The sequence below is a fragment of the Capra hircus genome, chromosome 17, assembly GCF_001704415.2.
Source record: "Capra hircus breed San Clemente chromosome 17, ASM170441v1, whole genome shotgun sequence".
In the NCBI taxonomy this organism is placed as follows: domain Eukaryota; kingdom Metazoa; phylum Chordata; class Mammalia; order Artiodactyla; family Bovidae; genus Capra; species Capra hircus.
This window is the reverse complement of record NC_030824.1, coordinates 13,081,052-13,106,088: the sequence shown is the minus strand read 5'-3', so window position 1 is coordinate 13,106,088 and position 25,037 is coordinate 13,081,052. Positions and strand designations below refer to the sequence as shown.

The following is a 25,037-nucleotide window of genomic DNA, read 5'->3' as shown; positions in this document are numbered from 1 at the left end:
AAGGGAACCTATTAAGTGTTAACACTCTTCTTCAGATTAAAAAATGTATTCGTATTACAGGGAGCTTAACGATATATTACATAACACCTCTACTTTTAAAAGATGCTTACAAATTAACTGGGCATTTACATGACTATAAAGTTTAAAAATAAAATAACAACATAAGACAAAAATGTTTCGGTGAAGCCTCAAAGCCGTGTGGTTAGCTGCCCCATGAGCTGCAGATAATCACTTCCCTGGGAGGCATGAGAAGGCGAGATGCTGGCGTGGGAGGCCGAGTTAATAGGCTAGCGTGCCATGGAAGCTGTGGGAGGCAGCAAGACTCGAGCTAAGCCTTAAAAAATGGAGACAGGGTTTCTTTTGGAGGTGATGAAAATGTTCAAGAATTAGATAATGGTGGATAGTTACACAACCTTGTGAATGTAGTAAAAATCACTGATTTACACAATTAAAAGGGTGAATTTTATGGTGTGTAAATTGCATCTCAAGTTTAAAAGACATGGTCAGAGGTAACTAGGACAGTATGGGGGGAGAAAAACCAAAGGTACCCTGGGAAAAGTAAGGAGGAGAAAGGGAAGGTTGGAAACAAATTTCAAAGGGCTCCAAGCATCAGGAAAAGGTAACTGGAAATTATCATCCATGAGATAGGAAGGGAAACAAACACTCATGGACAAGAGGGAAAGATCAAAAGCTCTGAGAATAATGTCTGCTTCCTCTGGTGGAAAACAAGCCTCAGGTGAGAGGCATCCACGTCCTGTTCATTTGACAGGGACTCGAGGATCTCAGAGTTTATGAGCAAATAAGCATTTGATGGGTACCCTGGTTCTGTGTGAAAAGAAGACTAAGGGAGAACCAAGACTGGGTTAACTCTACCTTTCCGTGTAACACACATCAGTCTGAGTCTAGGCAATGCAACTCCAAACCAGCAACACCTACATAGAGGACTGAAAAACTGAGAAGAAGCTGGGAAAAGATTCTGCAACAGAATCTTCAATTATATAATTAACAAGTTTAAATGCAGATATGAAACATAGGTTACTTGCAGATATATAAAACTAAGCCTCCGAACAGATTCCACTTGCATAAAAAATAGAGAAGGAAGGAAGGGAAGAAGAAAAACAGGAAAAATGCAAAAGAAGTAAGTGAGAAAGAAATGGTGGGGTAGCCACTGTCTCTTTAAGAAGCTCCTTGGAGATACATAACTGCAGAAAGCCTGGTGAATACAACATTGATTGAGAATGAGGTAACCGCAAACACCGCTGTTCTCAAATGAAAAGGGATTCAAGATCTGACCCAGAAAACAAGCATCGTAACCACTAGATAAAATTTTAATGATAAACACAAGATGCTGTATATACAAGCAAGATTGAAGTATCTGAGGCTAGGCCATCAACGTAAGGTTCTCTTAAAAAAGGGGGCTGTGAGGAGCCTCTCTGACCCACAGATCAAGTTTCATCTCATCGATCCACGAAACTCTGCCATTGCTGTGCTTTGTGCTGGCATAATCTGTGATGCTGAGCAGGCCTCAGGGGAACGGAGAGACAGGAAAAGAAGGACTGGTGTCTGGACTCATGGCCAGGCTGCCTTTTGTAAGGTCCACGTCCGGATGAGAAATTCATTATTGGCTTTTGAGAGTCATCTTCCCTATTTCAATTCCTTTTATGGCGTTCAGTTCAGTCTCAACAGTCTGTTCTCAAAGGCCTCTAACCAGGAGACCCCTGTAAGCTAGAATGATCCTAGTCCCTCTGGGAGTTACCAAGTAATCTCAGAATTAGCAGGTGAAAAGGACCTTACCTAGCATGAGCTCTCAGGCCCACACTTGAGTGATGGGGACAGAAGCCTAGTGCCACACTGATAACTGGATGGACAGAATTCTAGATTTCTAGTTCATTAATTTTTCTAAAAGTGACAGTTTTATGGCACTGCCAAGAAGGGCATTAACCTCGAAATCATGGCCAGGAAAACACAAGCTAAAGCAAAGTGTTGCTCCTAAGGCCTAACCTGTTTAGAGCAAAACACTCCTACAAAGGTGCTACGAAACCACAAAGTATTAAAATGATCTCTTTGAAATTTCAATTCAAGCAATACTCTTCAAGGAATGCTTCTGAAGGAGCTTTCTTTCAAAGGAAAAGGCTTTCCTATGACTATGTTGTTAAGTCCAAGGTTTCTGTTTGTCCATCCAGGGAGAAACTTCTTTTGGGCAGCTCACTTCAGAGTCAATCCAGACCCAGAAGTTTAAGTGTCCTGGTTTCTATGGCATTAGGTACACAACGTAAGACTCTAGTTTAAGACATACTGTTAATCCAAAAAGAAAATTACCGCCTTAGTATACATTAAAGAAACACATAAAAACACCTCTCTGATAAAACATGAAGAATTCATGAAAGTGGTTTTTGGAATAGAAGCCAAATTCACAGAAGCTAAAATTAAATTTCTCGGCAATGGAGACAGATATGTAATAAAATGCCTATTTCAGGACAAGTTAACTGCAAATACGATCTGTGTGGTAGAGAAGGAAAATTACCTGTGTGGCCACAACCCTTCCTCATAATGAAGGCTTCAGAATGAGAAATCAAGAATAGGACCCGTTTTTGCCAACACTTACTATTCTTGAGTTTTTTATGTCTTCATAAAGAACAAACTGTTGGCCTTAATGAAAATCTAACATAATAACATGCCACAAGAGTCATTTAAAAGCTCAAAAGATATGAGACAAATGGATTACAGAGCCGCCCCACCCCACTCGCTTCAGAGCCCTCGACTACTGGAGGACACAGACAGGGGCTCCGTCTTATCTCCACGTGGGCTGTGAGTGGGAAGGCACGTGCTCCCAAAGGTAGAATGAGGTGGCTGAGACGCAGAGGGTGGTCCATGAAAAGTGAAAGACCTTAGGATGAAGAGCATTAAATGAAAAACTGTTTTTGCTTACCCAGCAATGACAACGCCATCGTGAGAATGCACATCACATAAAACTGCGTCGGGAATGTGCTCCAGCTCACTCACAGCGCCTTTGCGATTCTGCATGAGAAAAGGGGTGTGGTTTACACTATTCTCGGGATGGCAGGGAGACAAAGCATTTTGCTCTCATCTATATTCCACAGTGGGTTACCTACAGCATGGACTGTGTCCACAGTTAGAGAGACTCAAAAGGACACAGATGACAACCAATATGTTAAGCTACTAGCACTTCCAAGCTGCACACACTGAATGGAACTAGACTGTGAGACACTGGCCCACCCCCTCGGGGCTTACAGGACATAAACTACTTCACTCTGCAGAAGCTGCCGGTGAAGAAACACATAAAGTGTATTTAAAAAGTCCAGTTTGGTGGAGAGAAAGTAGTTAATGGTATTTTACCTGCTAACAGCTCTTGTAAGTGCTCTCAGAATAAAATTAAAACATATATACAACAAAATAAAAATGAGGGTGGAGGGGGGAAGGAGAGAAGACTTTATTTCTGATTGAGAGGTCAGAGGTTCATGGAAATGGTTTATAAAGGAAACCCTAAAACCCTTAACGCAGTAGCTCCTGAGGTAGGTGAAGAGAGGCAAGAGGAAGATATATTTTCCAGTATATGCCCTTTGATGACTTTTGATTTATTGTATCATGATTATTTATTGATTCAAAATATATACAAATAACTATTTTTAAAATAAAGGGAATCTGGAGGTATAGAAAATATTTACATGTGGGATGTTGGGAAGGGTGGGACAGTTATGCAAGCATGCATAAAGGTATTCAAGAATATCAAGCCATCAGAAAATATGAATGCGCAACTGAATCACTTTGCTATACACCTGAAACACAACACTGTAAGTCAACAATACTAAAATTGAAAAAAAGAATACCAAGCCATCTATAACTTCCCCTTTGTTGTACCAGCACAAGGATCAGAAATAGTATAAGTGCCAAGGATAGCTCTTCGCACACAAGTTTCCAATAAATGGTAGCTACTATTACTATCCACATTATTATTAGGAGACAGATGATGACATCCATCCATTAAAACCAAAATTTATTAAGCAGCTGAACTCCAGACGCTGTGCCAGGTGATCCGCTCAGTGATCGCACTGAACTCGAGAAATGAGCCCAAGGCTGAGGGATACAACTGGACACATCCAGGTGGGGCTGTCCTGCTGGTGTGAGACATGGGAGGGACTGCAAAGTCATTTGTGCAAGGACCATGGCCAAAGTGACAAGAACAGCAAGCTCTTTTGAGAGACCAGGCAGTGAAAGCAAAGGAGAGGGTCTATGCGCTCACGGCCTCCACTAAGTTCTGTCACGTGGCTTCCTCTTCGTCCTGGGCTCTAGCCCCACACTGGTATTCTGGATTAAGAGACCTTAGCACTCCACTGTGAAACAAGTGCGTGCAAACACCAGGGAAAGGAACACCGTTTCACCCTTGCTCTAAAGCCCAGGTAAGTTTGTATGTTCACAGGTCACCCTCTATGTGAAGTACTGAGAACCCTGGGGTCCCTACTGAGCTTCCCCAGACACTGACCTAGGAGATTTTAAACTAAATCACCTTCCCGACCCATCCAGAGGATGACCAGGGATAGCACCAAACTACAGCACCTGTGTGCCAAAGTCAAGGCTAACCGAGCTGCAGACGCGGGCCAAGCCCTGGGGGAGGAGCGTTAGATACCACTAGACAGTCCTCTTGACTGCAGCCTGGAGGGCGCAGCTACTCTCAGCTCCACATTAGAGATGGGAAAGCAGAGGCACCCACAGGGAAGGCATCCTGCTCTCTGCTCCCTTTCATGTTTTCATAAGGATTCCTTTCATTCCAGAATCACCACTGTTAATGCAAGAGCCATCACGAGACACTTGACCTCTGTAGACCTTATAGGTAACAGTGTGGGATGTGGGCCCAAGATGCTCCAAAGAGAAGCCTCCCTCCAGTCTGACTCCAGTTCATTCAAGCAACAACCTCTTACTGAGCACTTACCAAACACATGGCTTTGTGCTTGTTAGAGAAAGACAACAAACAGATGTTCAGTTAAACTCTATGCAATCCGCACACAGGCATGAAGCCCCAGATGCTGAGGCAGGTCGCTAAACAGCGTCACTTCTGCCCCCTCAGCCTGGATGAGGAGGGCGTACCTGCTTCCCCCCTTCATTCTCTCTGGAGTATGCAGGTGTGTGCACTCAGTTGTGTCCAGCTCTTCTGCAACCCCATGGACTGTAGCCCACCAGGCTCCTCCGTCCATGGACTTCTCCAGACAAGAAGACTGGAGGGGGTTGCCATTTCCTTCTCCAGGGGATCTTCCCGACCCGGGGACTGAACCTGCGGGTCCTGCACTGGCAGGTGGCGTCTGCCAGGTTACCAACTGCACCACCTGGGAGTGTCCACTGTCTGTGGAGCAAACAAAGGAGTCAGCTGCTGTGTTCTCCCTTAGGGTCTGACATTTATGAACTTGAGCCATGGTACATGGAGTACCTCCAGCTCTTGTGCTCACAACTCTCAAAAGCATCCCTCCTTCCTGGACAGAACGCCCTCCTCTCAAGCGTTCCTTAAATTATGGCCCCTCCTGCCAGGGTTGGAGAAGGCAATGGCACCCCAATCCAGTACTCTTGCCTGGAAAATCTCATGGGTGGAGGAGCCTGGTAGGCTGCAGTCCGTAGGGTCGCGAAGAGTCGGACACAACTGAGTGACTTTACTTTCACTTTTCACTTTCATGCATTGGAGAAGGCAATGGCAACGCACTCCAGTGTTCTTGCCTGGAGAATCCCAGGGACGGGGGAGCCTGGTGGGCTGCTGTCTATGGGGCTGCACAGAGTTGGACATGACTGAAGCTACTTAGCAGCAGCAGCAGCAGCCAGGGTTAGACCCTTGGCTTTCCTATCTCCAGCTTGTCTCAGCAGGTTTGCTCTCACTTATGTCCTTCACACAGACCGAACCAAGCAAAAGGGGAAGAAGGGGTCTCCACCTGGTCTGGATGCACACGGCGGGGCAGCGGGACTTTTATTTAGTGGAGGTGTCTTTGTGGTCTAAGGACGGCTGTGCTAATTCTCTTTGGAAGGGTGGCTCTCAAACAGGGGTGATGCTGGGGGAAGGAAGGGAATGCTTTCTGGCCTGTACTGGGGAGCGGCTGGAGATGCCGCAGAAGCAGAAGATCCTGCAACGCTCAGGACAGCCCTCACTAAAAAAGATCTGGCCCCAGATGGTGCCAGCCCCGGGGCTGAGAAGCGCCAAGTTAAAGGAACACTGCTCTCATTGACTTAGCTAGGAACTGTGACAGTACCCAGATCTAGAATATGGTCACTAATCAGGTTGTGAGGTGACTGAGGACAGACGTGCACATAGGCAGTATGCGCCCATCAGTAATGAGCAAAAGCTTGTTCATCTCAAAGTCTATTAGGATTGACTTTTACAGGAGGGGAACAGAGAATCCAGTTCCATCCCTTCCCTCCACCTGAATATCCAGCCACCAGGTGGGAAGAAACGGCCACCAGGCTGGCGTCTCCTCATGCCTCAGACAGCTCCATGTAACACTGCTCCTGACAGTGATTTCTACAGAAACACTTCACTGGGTAAATGCGTAGCTGTGATCTAACATTTCTGGAGAGATTTTGAAGTGATAAACGTTATGGAAGCGAGCCAATAGGTTACATGAGGCAAGGGAAGACAGTACTTAGAAACGCTTAGCAATCTCCCCCTTACATTGACTGGAAAGAGCACTTTCAGGCCCTCTTTTGCAATCAGGTGATGCTTTCTTGGTCCATCCAGGGAAGAGGCAACAGTGAAAGCGGGCTGCACGGAGCACCACTCCAAACACCCGACCATCAGAGGGAGGTGACTGGCACCTCAAGCTCACCTCCTCTCCTGGAGGACAAAGGACGCTCCCAAATAGGTGGCTGGAAATGAGGGCAGATACTCCAACGGTCAACAAGCCACCGTCAGCTGCAGGGACACTCACCACACCCTTCTCTCTGCTTTCAGCAGTGAGCCTCAGGCTGAAACTGGAGGGACTCAGGTTTCATCCCAGGTTTCATCCTGGGTCCCTGCAGGCAACTCCCCTGCAGGTAATGGTGCTGGCCACTGCCTACCTTCCAGTTGGTTCTCAACATGTGCTCCTTGGCTCGGCACTCTTGGAACACAAGCTTCCAGCAAGAATAATCGGAGATGCTGCTCTCGGGGAGGTGGCCTTCCTGCTGGCACAGCCTGTACCACAGCACCTCGTCTTCTGCAATCACCTTCCACGTCTTGCTCACCTACAACAGCCCAAGTGACACAAACATCAAGTTCTGCAATTAGAGACATCCCTTGTCATCCAAAAATCAATCAACACCTTTCTTTATCACTGCCCTGCGTTTATGGCAGTATAAAATGTCTCATTAACAAAATCCTCCGAGGTGAAAAAAAGACAAGCAAATGTTTCCAGTTTTATCTTTCAAGATTTCAAAATTGCTGTACTACCAACCTAATGCCACATTTTAGACTAGTTGGTTAAATTATTTTATATATACACATGTAAATACAAGATATAAAGAGAAAAATACACAAACATGTAACAGACAAAAAATACACACATGTTAACAGATACAAAATCACACACAGCTTTTCAGAACAGAATCTCTGCTTTTTACTAGTAGGCACTTGTATTTCCATCTTATAGAGCTAGACATTGATGACCTCTAAAGTAAAAAGCTGTGATAAAATTAATATCCATAACCCAAACTTCTGGTCATGTGAAAAATTCAAATTCATTTTACGTGTGAAAACTCAGATTTTAAGTGTGTAAATAAAAAATATTCAACAGAAAAGGCAAGCTATTAACTAGGATGATAAGATCTGATAAGAGAGAAACGAACACTATATCTGGACTGGATTTCAAATCCCAACCGTATCCAGAGGAAAGGGTCGTTTTAGCCGTTAAGAGCTTTGTCTTCCAAGCCTAACTTTGGGAAATGATGGATTTTCTTCATCACGAGATTTACTGCACAAAGTCGGGCAGATTGTAAAGGATGGACTCCGCTGGCAAAATGAAACGGCAGATCCACATGGTCTGAGGCCTGAAACACATTCCGCTTGCTGCCCCCCCAAAAGGCGGAGCCTGACTTCTAATAAAGTCATGACCAGCGGTTCTCAGCAACCTGCGCTCCATAACACTCCCCTGGGGCTACTCCAAGACATCAAATACTCAGATAAGAAGGAAGAACAGGAGACACAGTGAGAGAGAGCACACAGCGTGCGCCTGGCAGACTCTCATTACACAAGGGTGCCTCACTTGATGAAGTGCTGCTGGAGTTAACTTTCTAACTACAGAGTGAAGATCACCGAAAATCTGCTCCTCAAAAGAAGCGACAAGGATACTGCCAAACATTGTCAAAAATCAACTTTTCCAGAGCTCCAGAAATTAACTACAAGCTAGTAATATTCTGAGGAGCATTTATTGAAGGAAAACAGCTGACCCTTAGTAAGAATAGCAGCCTTTGTGTTGTTTTCACCTGCATTAATCCCATCCTCGTCCCCCAGCTCCATGGCAGCCTTGAAAACCACCAGCCTCCAACTACAGTAGCCTGTAATAACCAGAGGTCTAACAACTCCCAAGGAGGCCAAATGGGTTTACAGCTCTCCAAAAGCATCTTCATCCGATCTGACTTTGATCTAACTCTGTCCTATACCCAGGACGTTTGTCAGAAAAAATAAGGGACTACTGTTTAACAGTGCAGCTGCCTGACATGGCACTACCAACTTGGGCTAAAAGGAGGCTGATTGAAACACTTAAAAGGAAAACCTAGAGAGTGGAACACCCCATTATAAATATGTTCAAAATACTAAATGAAAGCATATCTAAAGAAATAAACATATACGCACAACATCTCAGAAAGTACAGAATATTGATAAAGAGATAGAAATTATTTTTTAAGAACCAAATAGAAGTTTTATAGTTGAAAAGTATAATAACTGAAACAAAAAAAAATCACTAAAGGGGCTTAACAATAGATTTGAGCTAGAAGAAGAATCAGAAAATTTAAGGTCAATTAAGATTTTCCATACTGAGAAAGAAAAAGATCAAAAAACAAAAAATTAACAAAATTAACAGAGCCTCAGAGAACCATGAGACATCATCTGAGTGGACCAATATAGGCATTATAGGTGTCCCAGATGGGGAAGGAAAGAGATAAAGGAGTAGAAAGGACACCTGAAGAAATTAAGGAAAAAACTCTCCCAAATTTGAGGGAAAACATTCATCTGCATAGCAAAGAAGTTCAGCAAACACCATGAAGAATAAACTCAGAGACTCACACCTGCTGCTGCCGCTGCTGCTAAGTCACTTCAGTCGTGTCCGACTCTGTGCAACCCCATAGACAGCAGCCCATCAGGCTCCCCCGTCCCTGGGATTCTCCACCTAGACACAGTTAGACTGTAGGAAGCTGGAGACAGAATCTTGAAAGGATCTAGAGAAAAAAGACTCATGCACAAGGTACTCCGTACTTCTCCTCAGAAATCATGGAACTCAGAAAGCAGTGGCACGCAGCATATTCAAACCACTGAAGAGAGACTGCCAATCAACAAATCTAGAGCCAGCAAAATGATCCTTCAAAAATAAAAGGAGAAATTAAGATATTCCCAGATAAACAGAAAATAAGAGAATTCATCTGGAGTATATCTGCACTACAAGAAATACTAAATACAATATTTTAACTGCCTGAAGGCAGTCCTTTAGGCTGAATTGAAAGGAAATATACTTTATTTTCCAAGTAAACATCACTACAAAGGTAAATATAAAAGACAGTATAAATGTACGTTTACTTGCATCCCTTTTCTTCCATCTGATTAAAAAGACACAGCCTAAAACTGCTGATGGGCTTATAAAGACTGTACTATTATTGTGTACAAATTCTAAGTAAGGAGAGAGAACATAGTTATTCTAGAGCACTTTGGCTGTACAATCGGAATTAAGTTGGTATTAGTCAAAACTACATTTTATGAGGCTCACTGTAACCCCTAGGGCAACCATTAAGAAAATAACTCCAAAATACGGTACAAGAAATAAGAGAATTAGAATGGTATGCTAGAAAAATATCTAACACAAAAGAAGATAACAGTATCAGAACAGGGGAACAAAAATTACACACTAACAGTTCTTTAAGGGACTGAGGGCAGCCATCACCTTTCCCTTCAGTCATTTCTTCACTGGTCTAAACGCTACACATTTCCCTCAACTAACTGTCACAGAACTAGCTCCCATAGTCATTACCTCTGAAGGGTACGCTCGTGTTTATATGTCTGCACTGGCCCTCTTCAAATGTGGTACTCGCAACTAAACAATATCCCAGATACACAACTTTCAAGTGCCATGAACAGAAGGATTTTATCAGATACTAATTTGCTACTTCACTTGAAGACACAATGCAGAACCCATAGTCCAGAGCTTCTGGAGTCCATTTATTTTAACAAATATTTAAGGCAGACAAAGTTATATATTACAAACACCCATGGACACACCACCCTGCTTAAAAATATTACCAATAAGCTTAAAACTCCTATGTATCTCTCTGAGTCCACATCCTTTTCTTCCCAACAGTAATCTCAATTTGGTACTTATCAATCTTCAGTCTTCTTAAACACCAACTGTAATTGAAGGAAAAAAAAGCCCCCATTTCTTATTCTCACACTATCACGTTTTAAATTCTTAGCTTTCTAAACTTTCTATTCATTTTAAATCCCAGCTCATCACACATGCCCACTCCCAGCATTTTATATCGTCTTTGCATTTCAATTCTGTCATCCGTTATATGCATGCTACTTTCCCTTTACATAAGTAATCCGCGAAATGCAGTCTGTGGGCCTTCACGTCTTAATTATTTTTAAAAAACTAACCAGGATGGGGCTGAGTACAGAGCCCGTGGCAAAGCACTAGAGCCCTTCTTCCAGGCTGACAGGAATCCATTAAGCAGCCCACCCTGGGCATGGCCACAGCATCAGTTACAAATCCACGTAACCACACTGTCATCCCACACCTCTCCATCTCAGCCATAAGGGCATCGGGGAAACAAACCCTCATCTGATCACAAGTGGTCAGGCAATAAAGAATAGGATAATGACTCAATAACACTGGAGTCCCAGTTCTGACTAGTGAGAACACCACGGTTTTATTTTTGGCATATCTGCTCCACAGCTGAGCCTGTCCATGACACTGGGTGGTGTCTGTCCATCTGTCTGTGCCAAAGGGAGTCTCAGCACTAGTCAATCAAGCAGAACAGACAGGGACAGACCAACATCCACTGTGATGAAGGTAGGCAACAACTCAAATAGCTCCAGAGCACAGTATTTCTCCCACAGACTCCTGGAATTCAGGGTTAAATAAAGTATAAGACAAGGGTGAACACACAGACACCCTCATGGTTTCTCAAAGGCACAGAGAGCTAACTAAACTGAACACGCAGCAGTTTACTCTGATCCGTGGGATACATCAGTCCTTTTTTTTTTTGGTAAAAATTATAAAAGGTAAAACTTTGCAGAAATTATGAAATGTAACTACCAGATGAGAGATTCACAGTAATTAAGTCAATACTTTCACTACACACTACACAGCACTTGCCAAAGCACAGTCAGCAGAACAGCAGCTCCCTAGCTTTAGAAAAGGATTCTCAGGACTCCCCTACGGTCCAGTGGTTAAACATCCGCCTTGCAATGCAGAGGGCATGGGTTCAATCCCTGGTCAGGAAACTAAGATCCCACACGCCAAGGGGCAACTAAGGCCTCGTGCTGAAGCTAGAGAAGCCCATACTCCACAACCAGAGACAAGTCCATGTGACGCAATGAAGACCCAGCACAGCTAGAGTAACAAATAAATAAAAATCAAAAGGACTGCACGGTCACACAAGTTTGGAGAACACTGGTTTAAACAAAACTAAGCAGGACTCTTCACTGTGGGAACTTCTCAGAGCTTTCAACAGACTGACATGTGTGCTGCCTATATCTAAGGAGGAGACATAGGAAGCTGTGTTTCTCAAACATATCTGGCCCCTGAACTTTTCTAACAAGGAGTATATTGAAAGCCTAGTGCCCTCCAGAAGGCACCTTAGAGAATGCTGATATGTGTTATCGGTCAATAGATTAAAACACATGTTGGGTGCTCACCAAACAGTAGGCACTAAGGCCAGCAATTCTCATCCACTTTCCACCTTAACCTGCCTAACTGACACCTTTTGCAGGTAGGTAACACCCCAGAGATGTGCCCAGACTGGGGGCCACTTCCCCATGGCTGGGGAAGCTAGAAAGAAAAGTTCCAGTCTCTGCCCTCAGAGTTAGGCTGGACCACAAGACTAGTCCTGAACGGGGGGTAATCTTTGTAATTCCGGAGTTTAAAAATTAGCCACAAGGCTGCACTTTGTTAGATGGAGCCAGTGAATCATCAGCATCTCAGAAGAATCCAAATTCAGCACTCACTGATTACAAACTAGAATATCCCAATTAAACTCAACATTCTAGATGAGGTTCTACCACTACTAAACTGTACAAAGGTCAACCACTTTAAAACGGAGAAACTTTTCAGAGACTTTCAAGAGCTCTCAAATATGTCAGACCTTGTAAAAGTTGGGAGCTGAAAACTTTTTATATGTATCAGCTTCAAAGAAAATGCCAAGTAGTCTTAACACAATCTGAAATCTGTACAACAGGGTTATGGGATGAAAACGCAAGAATAAAAAGTTGATGTTTCAGTGCATCATCCCACCACTAACCCCCAAACCACAGGGCTTCTTTTATAGAAAATAATATTCAGGATAAAGTCTAAACCCTGGATAACAAACAGTAAAGCTCTTTGAGGGATTTATAAAAGATTAGAGGTGAGAATAACTTCCAAAAAGGGATCAGGATTGTACTTACAATTAGGTATTAAACACAGAAACATGCCAACAATTTCTTTAGCAAACTGTAAAGCGAGGGTTGCCTTTTTATTCTTCTTTAAAGGAGAACAAAAATGACAGGCTTTAAGAATTTCTTTTAAGCCTGAATGGGGAAAAAAATCAACAAGAAAAAGACCTAGCTAAAGTTTCACAGTAAATTTTAGAGTCTCACCAAAAGGAAATCTAATTGTTTTGATTTCTTAAGTTACATTAAATCTAGAAAGTTTACAAGTCTGCATAATACACTGAGATTGGGCTGGCCCTGCCCAGTAAAAGTCCCACTGAGTGAGCCTCAGCTGCAAGAATTTGCTAATAAAAGTGTCTCCAGCATTTTGCTTTATAGCACCACTATGAATTGTAGCATTAAAAAAAAAAAAAGCCCTTGGCTCAAAAACTAGCTTATTAACTCTGCCTGGATTAAGGTTACCAGTGGGGTCCACAACAGGGGAAAATGTCATTGTTCCAGTCAAGCAATGATGTACAAAGTCCACCTGGGGAGAACACTGCTGATGTCCAGCTACTAAATCCAGGAGTCACTTCAGTCCTCCTCTCGGCTGACTCACAGTACCTCTCATTACGTTCGATCACCTTCACCTCCTTGTAAAATTCTCTTCCTTGGTTCAGAACCTATGCACGCTGGGTTTTCTTCCCACCTCACAGGTACTAGCTTTTTAGTCTGCTTATCCTCTAATCACTGTGGTGTACCAGGCTCAGTCCCCCAATCTCCTCCTCCATCTACACTTGTGTCCCTGGTGAGCTAGTTTCCTGGCTTTAAATATCATCCATGTGCTGACAGCTTCCAGATTTACATCTTCAGTCCTGAGTGCAACCCAGAACTCACCTGCAGCTTTACATCCAAGCACTGATCTTTGCTCATCCCACCACTTTCCCCTCCATCAGTAATGGCAACCTCACCCCCTGGTTGCTCAGGCCAAACACCCTGGACAGCTACTGAGTCTTCTTTCTCTCTCCACATCCAACACATAAGCAACCCTAATTCTGTCCACTTCCACCAGCCAGTCCTGATCCAAATCATCATGGGCTCGTGTGTGTGTGTGTGTATGTGTGTACGTGTGTGCTCAGTTGTGTCCAACTCTTTGCAACCCCATGGACTCTAGCTCCTCCATCCGTGAAATTTTCCAGGCAAGAGTATGGAAGCAAGTTGCCATTTCTTACTTCAGGTCATCTTCCCAACCCAAGGACTGAACCAGAGACTCTGGCGTCTCCTGCACTGGCAGACAGATTCTTCACTACTAGCACCACCTGGGAAGCTCCACTGTGTGCTCCTGGCAGCCTTCAAAATGATTTCCTTGCTGCAGGTCTTGTCCCCCTGTGTAGTCTCCACACAGCAATCCAAATGATCCCTTTTAACACATAGGTCAGACCTATCACTCCTTGGATTAAAATGCTTCAGTGGCTTCCCATCTCATTCAGAACCCAAGTTCAAATTCCTTTTATTCAAGTTCCACAGATTAAGTGCCTTTCCAGTTGGGACCATCTCAGCTTCTCTTCCTGGAGAAGGAAATGGCAACCCACTCCAGTACCCTTGCCTGGAAAATCCCATGGACACAGCAGCCTGGTAGGCTATAGTCCATGGGGTTGCAAAGAGTTGGACACGACTGAGTGAGTTCACTTTCTTTCTTTCTTTCAGCTTCTCTTAGCCCTGTCTACTCACTGTATTAGTCCTATATTGGTTTCCTACTCAAAACAGAATGGGAAAGACTAGAGACCTCGTCAAGAAAATTAGAGATACCAAGGGAACATCACATGCAAAGATGGGCTCGATAAAGGACAGAAATGGTATAGACCTAACAGAAGCAGAAGATATTAAGGAGAGGTGGCAAGAATACACAGAAGAACTGTACAAAAAAGATCTTCACGACCAAGATAATCACGATGGTGTGATCACTCACCTAGAGCCAGGCATCCTGGAATGTGAAGTCAAGTGGGCCTTAGAAAGCATCACTACAAACAAAGCTAGTGGAGGTGATGGAATTCCATTGGAGCTGTTTCAAATCCTGAAAGATGATGCTGTCAAAGTGCTGCACTCAATATGCCAGCAAATTTGGAAAACTCAGCAGTGGCCACAGGACTGGAAAAGGTCAGTTTTCATTCCAATCCCAAAGAAAGGCAATGCCAAAGAATGCTCAAACTACCGCACAATTGCACTCATCTCACACGCTAGGAAAGTAACGCTCAAAATTCTCCAAGCCAAGCTTCAGCATTACGTGAACCGTGAACTTGCAGATGTTCAAGCTGGTTTTAGAAAAGGCAGAGGAACCAGAGATCAAATTGCCAATATCCACTGGATCATCGAAAAAACAAGATTTCCAGAAAAACATTATTTCTGCTTTACTGACTATGCCAAAGCCTTTGACTGTGTGGATCACAATCAACTGTGGAAAATTCTGAAAGAGCTGGGAATACAAGACCACCTAACCTGCCTCTTGAGAAATCTGTATGCAGGTCAGGAAGCAACAGGTAGAACTGGACATGGAACAACAGACTGGTTCCAAATAGGAAAAGGAGTACGTCAAGGCTGTATATTGTCACCTGTTTATTTAACTTATACACAGAGTACATCATGAGAAATGCTGGGCTGGAAGAAGCACAATCTGGAAGCAAGATTGCCGGGAGAAATATCAATAACCTCAGATATGCAGATGACACCACCCTTATGGCAGAAAGTGAAGAAGAACTAAAAAGCCTCTTGATGAAAGTGAAAGAGGAGAGCGAAAAAGTTGGCTTAAAGCTCAACATTCAGAAAACAAAGATCATGGCATCTGGTCCCATCACGTCATGGGAAATAGACGGGGAAAAAGAGTTAGACTTTATTTTGAGGGGCTCCAAAATCACTGCAGATGGTGACTGCAGCCGTGAAATTAAAAGATGCTTACACCTTGGAAGGAAAGTTATAACCAACCTCGACAGCATATTCAAAAGCAGAGACATTACTTTGCCAACAAAGGTCCCTCTAGTCAAGGCTAGGGTTTTTCCAGTGGTCATGTATGGATGTGAGAGTTGGACTGTGAAGAAGGCTGAGCACCAAAGAATTGATGCTTTTGAACTGTGGTGTTGGAGAAGACTCTTCAGAGTCCCTTGGACTGCAAGGAGATCCAACCAGTCCATCCTAAAGGACATCAGTCCTGGGTGTTGTTTGGAAAGACTGATGCTGAGGCTGAAACTCCAATACTTTGGCCACCTCATGCAAAGAACTGACTCATTGGAAAAAGACTCTGATGCTGGGAGGGACTGGGGGCAGGAGGAGAAGGGGACGACAGAGGATGAGATGGCTGGATGGCATCACCGACTCGATGGACATGAATTTGGGTTAACTCCGGGAGTTGGTGATGGACAGGGAGGCCTGGCATGCTGCAATTCATGGGGTCACAAAGAGTCGGACACAACTGAGCGACTGAACTGAACTGATCTTCTAACAACTTATCACACTTACGGCTTAAAATAACACACATTTATTCTGACAGTTCTGGAGGCCAAAAGTCTAAAATCAAGGTGCTGGGGAAATTCCCTCGCTGTCCAGTGAAGAGGGCTCCATGCCTCCACTGCATGGGGCAGGGTTTCAATCCCTGGTCAGGGAACTAAGACCCCACAGGATGCATGGCCCAATCAAAAAATAAACAAGTGAAAAATAAAAGTGTGGGCAGCCAGATAGCATTCCTTCTGGAGGTTTCAAGCGATCATCTGTTTCTTTACCTCTTTCAGGTTTGAGAGGCCACCTACATTCCTTGGCTTGGGGCCCCTTCCTCCATTTTCAAAGCCAGAAACATGGCATCTCCTCTTCTCGCTGACCTCCTGCCTCCAGCTATGCAGCTTTGCAATTACACTGAACTCACCTGGATAATCCAAGATCACTCCATGCCAAGATCTTTAACATACATCTGCCAGGGTCCCTTCCCACAAAAGGTAGCACATTCACATCACAGGTCTGAGGACAAGCACATGTACATCTCTGGGAGGCCGACACTCAGTTACCCCAGTCGAGCCAGCTCTGACCTTCCTGCTGTCCTCAAGCACAACAGCTGCACTCACCTCCAGGCCTGTGCACCTGTGATTCGCCTCCGCCAGAGACCTGTCCAGCTTCCTGCTTCCCTTTCAGTCTCTGCAGAAAGGCCACCTTCTCTGTGACAACTTCTCCAGTCACTTAGAAGTGTAAGCCCAACATCGTCTCTGCTGGTCTGTTTTCTCCACAGCACTTACCACCACCTGATATACTCTATATTCAATCCTGTAGTTACTGCACATAACTGTAAAGCTTTCTAAAAGGCAGGGGGAATGGGGTTTCTGTTTTGGTCACTGCTGTACTCACTGTCTGCTGCTGCTGCTGCTAAGTCGCCTCAGTCGTGTCCAGCTCTGTGCGACCCCATGGACGGCAGCCCACCAGGCTCCCCCGTCCCTGGGATTCTCCAGGCAAGAACACTGGAGTGGGTTGCCATTTCCCTCTCCAACTCACTGTCTAGAACGGTACATACATGGCACACAGCAGGCCCTGCGTAAAAGACTGAATGAGAAGAATAAGTCCAACACTGTTTAACACTTAAAAAAACTGGATTGTTTTTATTTTCAAAGGTCAGCTCCTGGCATGTGCTGTCCTCAGAAGGCTCTGACTTTCTTATTCTAGCATAACCTCTTGCTTTTTGATTTATTTTCTCGTTTAAATTTTAATATGGAAAATGTCCACCACACAAAAGTAAAGTGAACAGTATAAACAACTATCAAGCCCCCTCAACTCTGCTCAAATGATTATCAACACTTCACTGTCCCTGTTTCATCGAGCTCCCCATCTTCTTTCTGGAGCTGCTCTGCTTTTCCTTAACCCCATTTAGAGGGAGCAGCCATTGCAACCGGGCAAATTAAAAGAAAACGCCCGTAGGTGCCTGGGTGTCAGATGTACACGAGCCTCCCTGAGGGAAGTCTAGGGGCAAAGGTGAAGTTAAGAACTGAGGGAACTCTGCCAGCAACCGCAAATCCTCAGCATCATTTCTGCTCTGAAAAAAATCAACCCAGAGAGCTTGGCTCTGAATCCCCAACTTTTAAACATGTCATTAAGATCTGTAGCTAGAAAAAGTCTGGTTTTAGTTTCTCCTATTTGGACATCTGGGAAGATCATAAGATCACATTTTCCTTGAAACTTGAAATATCACAATCTAATAGACTAGGCTTTAGTTCCAGAAGTACTTCTTTATTTTGGTAACACCTACTTCTTGCTTGCCAATTTTTATCATAAGTCTCAAGTTTTTAACCTCTCTATCTTCCCTCTTTTTCTTGATTACATTCTTTAAGGACAGTTCTCTACGTTTTACTTGAAAAGCATGACCTTTTTGCCTTTGCAGCTCTACTGCTAAAATTACACATTAGGAAATACACAGAACTAAAATATATGTTAAAACTGAAAATGAAAAAATAAAATTATAGGCCTTCCCTGGTGGCTCCATGATAAAGAACCCACCTGCCGAGGCAGGAGACATGGGTTTGATCCCTGGTCCAGGAAGACCCCACGTCATGAAGCAACTAAGCCCATGCGCCACAACTACTGAGACGGAGCGCCCCAGAATCCTTGCTGCACAGCCAGAGACACCGTTGCGGGGAGAAGCCTGTGCAACTCGAGAGCAGCCCCCGCCTCATCGCCACGAGAGAAAAACCCGTGCAGCAACAAAGACCCACTGTACCTAAAAATAAACAAAACCTTTAAAAATGAAATCTCTAAAAAATTGTTTAAATAAAATAAAATTACAGAGATGGAGAATAAATTCAAGGTTTCCAGGGTTAGTGAAGGGGAAGGGTGTGGCTATAAAAAAGTAGCAGGAATTCTTGTGATGAAAGTTCTGTATCTTGACTGTGTGGTCACTCAAATCTACACACATGATAAAACCACAGAGAACCAAATACACACAAATAAGCGTGTGTTAAACTGGTGAGATCTGAATAAGCTCCGTGGACTTCGCAAATGTCAATCCCTGGTTTTGATACCGTGGGACAATTTTCCAAGACACTGACAATGGAGGAACTGGGGGAAGGGTACTCAGAACTTCTCTGCACTGTATTTTGCAACTTCATATCAATTTAAAATTACTTTTGAAGTGTTTTAAATGAACACTGGCACATACTTAAAAACCTCTACTTCTTAGAGTTATCTAGTAATATAACAGCACACTTACTTTTTTCTCATAAAAAACAAAATTCTGAAATCAACAATTTTGTCATTGTTACCCATTGTAAAATATTACATAGGAAACACTGGAAATCCTGTGGACATACACACAAACATACAAAAACCATAAAATTATAAGTAGCAAAATGATAAACTGCTCAGTGAGCTGTCCCACGCGTAACACCTTACTAAAAGCACACTGTTTGAGACATCTCAGCGTGAGACTCTCCCACAGAGATATAAACCCCTTGAGGGCCAGGTATGGACAGCAACAGGCTAGGGAGGCCAGTATCCAGAGTCCACAGGGTCACAGACTAACGTGGAGGGACTTAAGTTCTGAAGCATCAAGCCTCACAAAGCAGAAAGGAGACGAAGTCAGAGCCAAATCAATTCTCCAAGTCTGTGGCATAATGAAATCTCAGAAGTCCTCCCCAACTAGGATTCCTTACTGTGAGTCAGTTACCAATTTGGCATAAAGATCTAAGCAAACAGGTTTTCTCCAAGGGTACACATATAGTTCATGGTGCCAATTCCCCATAACTGGCCCAACCAATTTCACTCAAATCCCAAGGTGGCTAGATTAAAAGAGAACCAGAGGAAAACAGCAAGACGAAGAGTGCTAGCCCCCTCTGAAATAAAATCATAAAGCAGCAGGATGTTCCACTGAACAAAAGGCCCTTTCCCCTGTTTCAAAAATAAAAACACTGTGAGAAACAAATGAAAATGCTACTTATTTTTATTAGTTTGGTGTTTTATTTTAATGCTTGAAAAAAAAAAAAAAGCCAAGTCTACAAACTACTGGCCATCCATTGTCCTCTTTGTGCAAAAGCTCAGAAAACAAACAAACAAACAAACAAAAAAAAAAAACCCTGGCTTTGCAGATCACAGCCACCTCAGGGATTCTGGTTACAGATATTTTCTATTCTTACACATGTGCTTTAAAAATTAGGTTCAACAACAAAAATCCAAATCCAACTGGCCCAAGAAGGAAGAATTCTGGTGGACAATTGGACTACTGTGTTGCAAATTAAACTGTTCACACCTGCAGAATAATCTCACCAGCATAACCAATCTACCCTGGAATGCAGCCCCACTGTACCAAAAGGGGGATCTCTTCTTCCACCAGATCCTATCTTTCCACTGATAAACTCTCTGGATGAGAAAACCAGCAGCAGATGTGAAAGCCACATGGCCCTCTACAAAGCGGGAGAGCAAAAAGCAATGTTAAAAGAAATGATTCCTTAAACAGCAGCTCCCTAATCAAGAATGAAGATTTTATCACTGAATGCTGACTTTGTGGAAAGCAAGCTATTAGACCCTGTTCTAAGGCTTTGGCTAACGGCATCCAGCTGAAATCCAGGAGCTGGACTTAGCTACATCCTTGTTTTCAATTCTTGGGATAGGGCCAATATGTAAAGTTAGAATACAACAAATCCAACTGCCAAGGGAAAGAAGACAACGTAGGTACTCTTACTGAATGCAATCGATAGGCTATGAGCAGTTTATACTGCAAAGATTTTTATTTTGTGAATTTTACCCTTTGAATAATTTCTTTCTAAAGATTTCCACATTCTCCATTAAAAAATATTAGCCAACATCCCCTTTTAACTGATACTGTGGCAATCAAAAATCCTGAAAACTTCCTCAAATTCATATTTAAGTAGGAAAACATTCGGATTAAGCAAACTGCTTCATAACAGGGTAAAATCATAATAGGGAAATAGAGTAAAACCAGAAACTCTCTAAATTGTCTTGCCTTCTGTTGTCATTTCACTGAACTGCCACGGGGTCAGCCAGCTCTAGAGTCTAAGTTTGAGCACAGTTTTCACCACTCTCAAACTGCCTTAATATTTTTAATTTCACATTCATGGCAGTGTTCTGGATTTTTAATGTATAGTTTTCCTACGACTTAATGTCTTTTTTTTTTTGGCCACATTGCCCAACATGTAGAATCTGAGTTCCCTGATCAAGGATTGAATCCCACACCCCTTAGAGTGGAAGTGTGGAGTCTTAACTGCTAGACCTCCAAGAAGTCCCTCCTACCACCCAGTTTCACCAAACTCTTTCTCCTAAAGGTATAGAGACTTGTGTCAAACACATTATAGGATCTAGAGATGGGAAATGGTAACCACTAAACAGATTACTTCTTTGGCTAATACGGGCCATGGATACTCCAGTGTCTTCTGGGAAACACAGCTGTCCATGAAATCCCAAATGATAAGCAATCACATTCACTCTTCACCAAGAAGAGAATACAAGACTAACTTTAAGGGCATAAATGCCTGCCTCTTAAAGCATAGCCAAAGCCACACTGGCTTCAGCTGGTAGAAATGCAGACTAGTGGGGGCCACACCCCAGACCTCCTGAATCTGAAACTGCGTTTTATCCAGCCCCTCTGTGATTCGTGCACACAATAAAGTCTGGCCTAAACTATCTACCACTACCCCACTCCACCAGCATGTGGCCCAGAGCAGGCACGAGATGGGGGACGCTGATCTGCAATTCCCTCGGTGGCTCTCAGTTCTCACATGCCTCTCACCTCACTGCACGGAATTCGGGTGTCTGAAGGGTAATTTGGACTGTACAGTGGAACATGATGTCACTGTTTTGTCCCCAGGCTGACCCTGAGCTCCCAACCTAACAGCTGGCTTGACTGAACCAAGGCCTCACACCTTTGCATCAGAAACAGTGAGGACATTAACAACTCTGGCGAGCTCCGAAAGGCGAACACAGTGCTGTCAGCCTTGAGCACACTGCCACGGGTCAGGCATAACTCAGGGTGCGGGAGGAACGCGGTACCGGGGCAGTCGGTCACGAAAAGACCACCACCACGTGGGGATACGGAACATGATCGTTTAAGCTCAAGGTTGCTTTCCTTCAAGTAAATCTGCTATCCCATTGGTTACCTCTGTGGAGTCTGTCATTGTGTAAAGTACACTTCTGTTATGGAGGAGCTTCCCACACTTGAATTACACGTGTAAGCAAATCCTGACGGCTTACCTGTGCGCACCTTCCTAGTTCTCTCCTGTTCAGATACTGAAATATATTGATTGCCAACTCATAAGGCAGTTGGATATCAAAGAAGGGAACATCATCCATTTCATTCTGAGGAGGGAAAAAAAGAAAAGAAATATTAAAATTCTGAAACATGAAAATGTAGGCCCTTTAAATGATCAGCAATGGCCCTAGGTGGTGACAAGAGAGAGAACTGTGATACCAAGGAAAAGCAAAACATTCTCACTATTCCACGGAGCAGTTATAGAACTCATTCAGAGCCTTACAGTCACTCTCAAAGCTCTGACTCCCCACATTCATATGAGGTCTCCTCACATGCACTTATAAACTCCACAAGACCATCTCACAAAATGATTCAAAAAGGAGAAGCAGGGGTGCCAGCTCACAAGCTGAGGGGTGCCACGGGAATCAGTGCAAAGGTCCGTGGAAAGCCTCTCAAAGTCTCAGGAAAGATGAGTGGCAGGAAGCCAAGAGCGAGCCTTGAAACCAGGGAGGGAGGCCACTGGTCCTTCCAGGACAACTGCTCCTATTCCCCAACCCGGACTGGAGTATGTGTCCATAGCAGAGAAATGCTGACCTAGGTCACTGCAGTGTTTTCTCCAAGAAGAGGGGGACAGGGCTGTGAATGTGAGCAGAAAGTACATAAACGAAGCGCTGCTCCTGAGTAAGGTGAGCACTCCCCCCTCGGCCACAGGAGAAGCACAAGGCTTCCTAATGCACTCGGGGGCTTGCGCTGGTTAACCGAGTGAGCCAGTGCAAACAAAGCAGTTTCTTCTTCGGTGTCATTTATTAATGCGAAGAAATTAGAGCTCGCCTGCCTTTGGATAAGCAATTAGGGATGAGGTAACAGGCTTTATTTGAGAGATAAGGCTGTCATGACGATCCTGGTAGCACAAAGAAATATGAGCGTGAAACAGAAAAAAAGGCCAAGTGTGCACATGTATCCCTCTGCCTGTTCCCGAATCCGCCTGCCAAAGCTTGCTTTGGAGTAGGCTCCTGTGAAGCTGGGGAAAGCGGCGCTATTCGTCCCAACAGAACTTGCTTAATAAAATTCACTTCTAGTAAGCTTTGACTGACATCAGCGACTTACTGGATACAAACAAAAGTATTAATTCACCACTCAAATACAACAGTTGTATACTGCAAGCCTGCATGGAAAGTCTCGGCGTGCTAAGGCACCAAGAATCAGGGTGAAGATTTTTCTGGAATTGTGTTTCCATTCATCTAGGACTCTCAGGGCTAAGAGTATCCAGGGCATAAGGAGGTAATGTATTCAACTGCAAAAACAGTGCAAGGCTAATAAGCATGAAGGCCAAGAAGGCTCTCTAGAGGGAAAGGAGGGAAGGGCTTATATTTCTCGGCGGGTAAAGAAGGAACAGAATGTTAAGTCAGGACAGAAGGGTTGGCTGTACCGAAAACAACAGGAAAAAAAAAATCTGCAAGTGTAACTGAAAGACAAAAAGGAACCCTGCCTAAAAAAATAAAGGGAAGTCATTGGTCAGGCTAGGTCCCCTCCTACAGCTAATTGACTTTACCCATCAAGAAAAAGAGGCCTCACTTTCTCTGCCCAGATTCAACTTCAGATGCCTTACTGTAACGGTGGAAGGAGTCAATGAAAGCGGCACACGTTACAAGGCTGTCACTCACAGCCCTGGACTTTCTTTTGCTTTCTCTTTCGGATTATTTGACTACAGTGAGGTGGAGAAGTCTACCTTAAACATGCAGTAGAGAAGCAAGAGGAAAAAATGTTCCCTGTCCCATACAAGCAGAAAAAAGGCAAAGTCTGCATTCATGCAAACTGAACTCATAATTAGCTTTTTCTTTATCTACTGCCAGCGATGTGCCAGGCATTGCTTTCTTTAATCATCCCTTCGGAACTCCCTATAAACTGGTGTCTGGATTTGACATGATTGGGATGAAGGGTGAGAAATCATCTCTATTTTTTGGTTTTGTTGGTGCACAAAAGTCACGATTCAGGTGGCAGGTGCCTTCTCCCTTTTGCCTATTCAGCTGGCCAGTTCTCTCTTCTCCTAGAAAATAAGGCCTCTGCCTTAGCATGCTCCAGACTCTGCCACCATCCGTCCTGACACCAGTGACCTCTGGGATGCAGTGCCACGTCGGGGTCAGAGCACAGATTCCAACTGGTCATCCCGGCTCTGCCATCTCACTAGCCATGAGACCAGGCTACACGCAACTGATTCTCAGCTTCCTCATCTGTGAAGCAGATGTCAGGATACCTACTGTGTCATTTACAGGGCAGTTATAAGGATAGGATGAAATAACTCATGGAAAGGACTTGGCACAAGTACCCAAGGCTAAGCATGCAATCATCGATTGTTAAAATTAGTTTTCTTTCCTTGAATGGTATATCCCAGGCCCCTTTTGTTCCTTCAACAAGTATTTGTTGATTAGGTCCACATTCCACTTTGCCCCCACATGAGCTCGTTGTTTACACAGAAAGCTGTCTCCCCTTGTCACATGATAAGCAGATGACGGTCCACAACAGTGGAAAGGGGACGGGACGGCACAGGCTATCACTCAGGAGTCTGAACGCTGAAAGTATCCACACAACAAGATCTCTTCCAAAACGGCTTTCAAAAAAGAATCGTCAGGGCTTCCCTGGTGGCTCAGTGGTAAGGAATCTGCCTGCCAATGCAGGAGACACGAGTTCAATCCCTGGTCCAGGAAGATCCCACCGGTCATGGAGCAACTAGGTCCATGTGCCACAGCTATGGAGTCCATGCTCCACATTGAGAGAAGACAGCACACCACAACTAGGGAGGAGCCCCCACTCACAGCAACTAGAGAAAAGTCCGTGCGACAACGAAGATCCATCCAGTACGACCAAAAATAAAATAAAGAAATTTTTAAAAAATAGAATCATCAATCCTAGATGGTTATACCACAGTAATCACTACAGAAGGATCTGCTCTAGAGCACACTGGATAAAAATGAAGCGGCCAGCAGGGTGTGAACCACCAGTCGCGGGTGT

The 25,037-nt window shown here is 44.0% G+C and overlaps 1 protein-coding gene across 1 annotated transcript in view; it reads right to left on the bottom strand.

Annotated features, from left to right (window-relative positions):
* The window catches only part of FBXW8 (F-box and WD repeat domain containing 8), a 118,796-nt gene that overhangs the window by 79,026 nt on the left and 14,733 nt on the right, over positions 1–25,037 (bottom strand). Inside the window, exons 2-4 of the mRNA XM_018061216.1 lie at positions 22,031–22,135; positions 7,051–7,215; positions 2,930–3,018 (exon numbers count right to left, since the gene is read on the bottom strand). Coding sequence (XP_017916705.1) covers positions 2,930–3,018; positions 7,051–7,215; positions 22,031–22,135 — 359 coding nt within the window. The remainder of the gene's footprint in view (positions 1–2,929; positions 3,019–7,050; positions 7,216–22,030; positions 22,136–25,037) is intronic.